Source organism: Gavialis gangeticus, unplaced genomic scaffold, assembly GCF_001723915.1.
Source record: "Gavialis gangeticus isolate Ggan-Ray unplaced genomic scaffold, GavGan_comp1, whole genome shotgun sequence".
Classification (NCBI taxonomy): domain Eukaryota; kingdom Metazoa; phylum Chordata; order Crocodylia; family Gavialidae; genus Gavialis; species Gavialis gangeticus.
The window spans coordinates 8,377,191-8,378,307 of record NW_017729019.1 but is presented as its reverse complement, the minus strand read 5'-3'; the positions used below and the strand labels follow the sequence as shown (position 1 = coordinate 8,378,307).

Sequence of the window (1,117 nt, the reverse complement as noted above, 5' to 3'; positions counted from 1 at the left end):
GATGCATAAGCTTTTGTAAGCAGCTTCATCAGATGCTGTCTGATGTTCTTAGCCCCGTCGACGTTCTCCACCCCCGTGGAGCTGGACCAGTAGATTCCCCATGGGGTACTATTGTAGGCATAGTGATCATGATATTGTAGGCATGGAGTACTATTGTAGGCATGGTGATAGACCACTATGTGATAATGAGGAAGCTTGTGTACAGAGAAAGAGGAAATGACGCATTGTGTTCATATATGACCCAATTTAATTTGCCTTTGCCACCCAAGTGTGAAGCCTAACTACAGATGCAAAAGATAGTGAGGAGGGGGAAGACATGGTGGCTTTGCATAATTTCTAATAAGACTTTCTCTCTGTTTGGGGCCTTTCAGTGGATTTCGCTCTGAAGGTGGTGCAGTGGTCAGAGTCTGAGATCATACGACTTCAGCTTTGGGACATTGCAGGTGAGCCCAGACACACAAGCGACGGGACAACAGAACTTCAAAGCTGTCCGTGCTTTGAGAAGGCCTTCTTCTAAAAGACCCACAAAAATGAATCAGCCTAAACCATCTTTTTTTGGATTGGAGGATAAATATTGTGGTGTTTGGTAGTGCCCATCACTAGCTAGCAATGACCGTTTTAGTCTTTAATTAAAGATTTGACTGTAAGGAACACGGCAGTGTTAGTTATATACTGTGTAGCACCCTTTCCGTAGTTGTAAAGAAGTAAAGAGAGGAAAAAATGACTTGTAACTGGATATGAGCCTTTTACCTCTTGGATCCTTTTACCTGTTCGGTAGTTATAAGAATCTTATACCTGGTTCTCAATCAGGAGTAAATCCATTGAATTAAGTGGTGGCCCAGTGCCATGTCAGGCTACCACAACATCAGCTGTTCGGTGGTTCTTGTGAAGAAAATTTGACTAGCTGCTTAGGATTTATGGAACTAATGGCTGGCTACTTTGCTGTCAAAGAACTCGTAGCGATCTCAGTGTTGTATGGGGCACTGGTACAGTCAATCCTCCCTTTGCTGTATGTACAGTGTGAAAGGCAGGCAGAAGAAACCAAGAACATGGTATTTGTGCTAACCACCATAAAGGCCTGTAAAATTACAGAATGATTTTTTTTTTTTTTTTTTTT

General features: G+C 42.4%; 1 protein-coding gene across 1 annotated transcript in view; it reads left to right on the top strand.

Annotated features, from left to right (window-relative positions):
• The window catches only part of RAB29 (RAB29, member RAS oncogene family), a 15,031-nt gene that overhangs the window by 9,086 nt on the left and 4,828 nt on the right, over positions 1–1,117 (top strand). Inside the window, exon 2 of the mRNA XM_019513997.1 lies at positions 372–443. Coding sequence (XP_019369542.1) covers positions 372–443 — 72 coding nt within the window. The remainder of the gene's footprint in view (positions 1–371; positions 444–1,117) is intronic.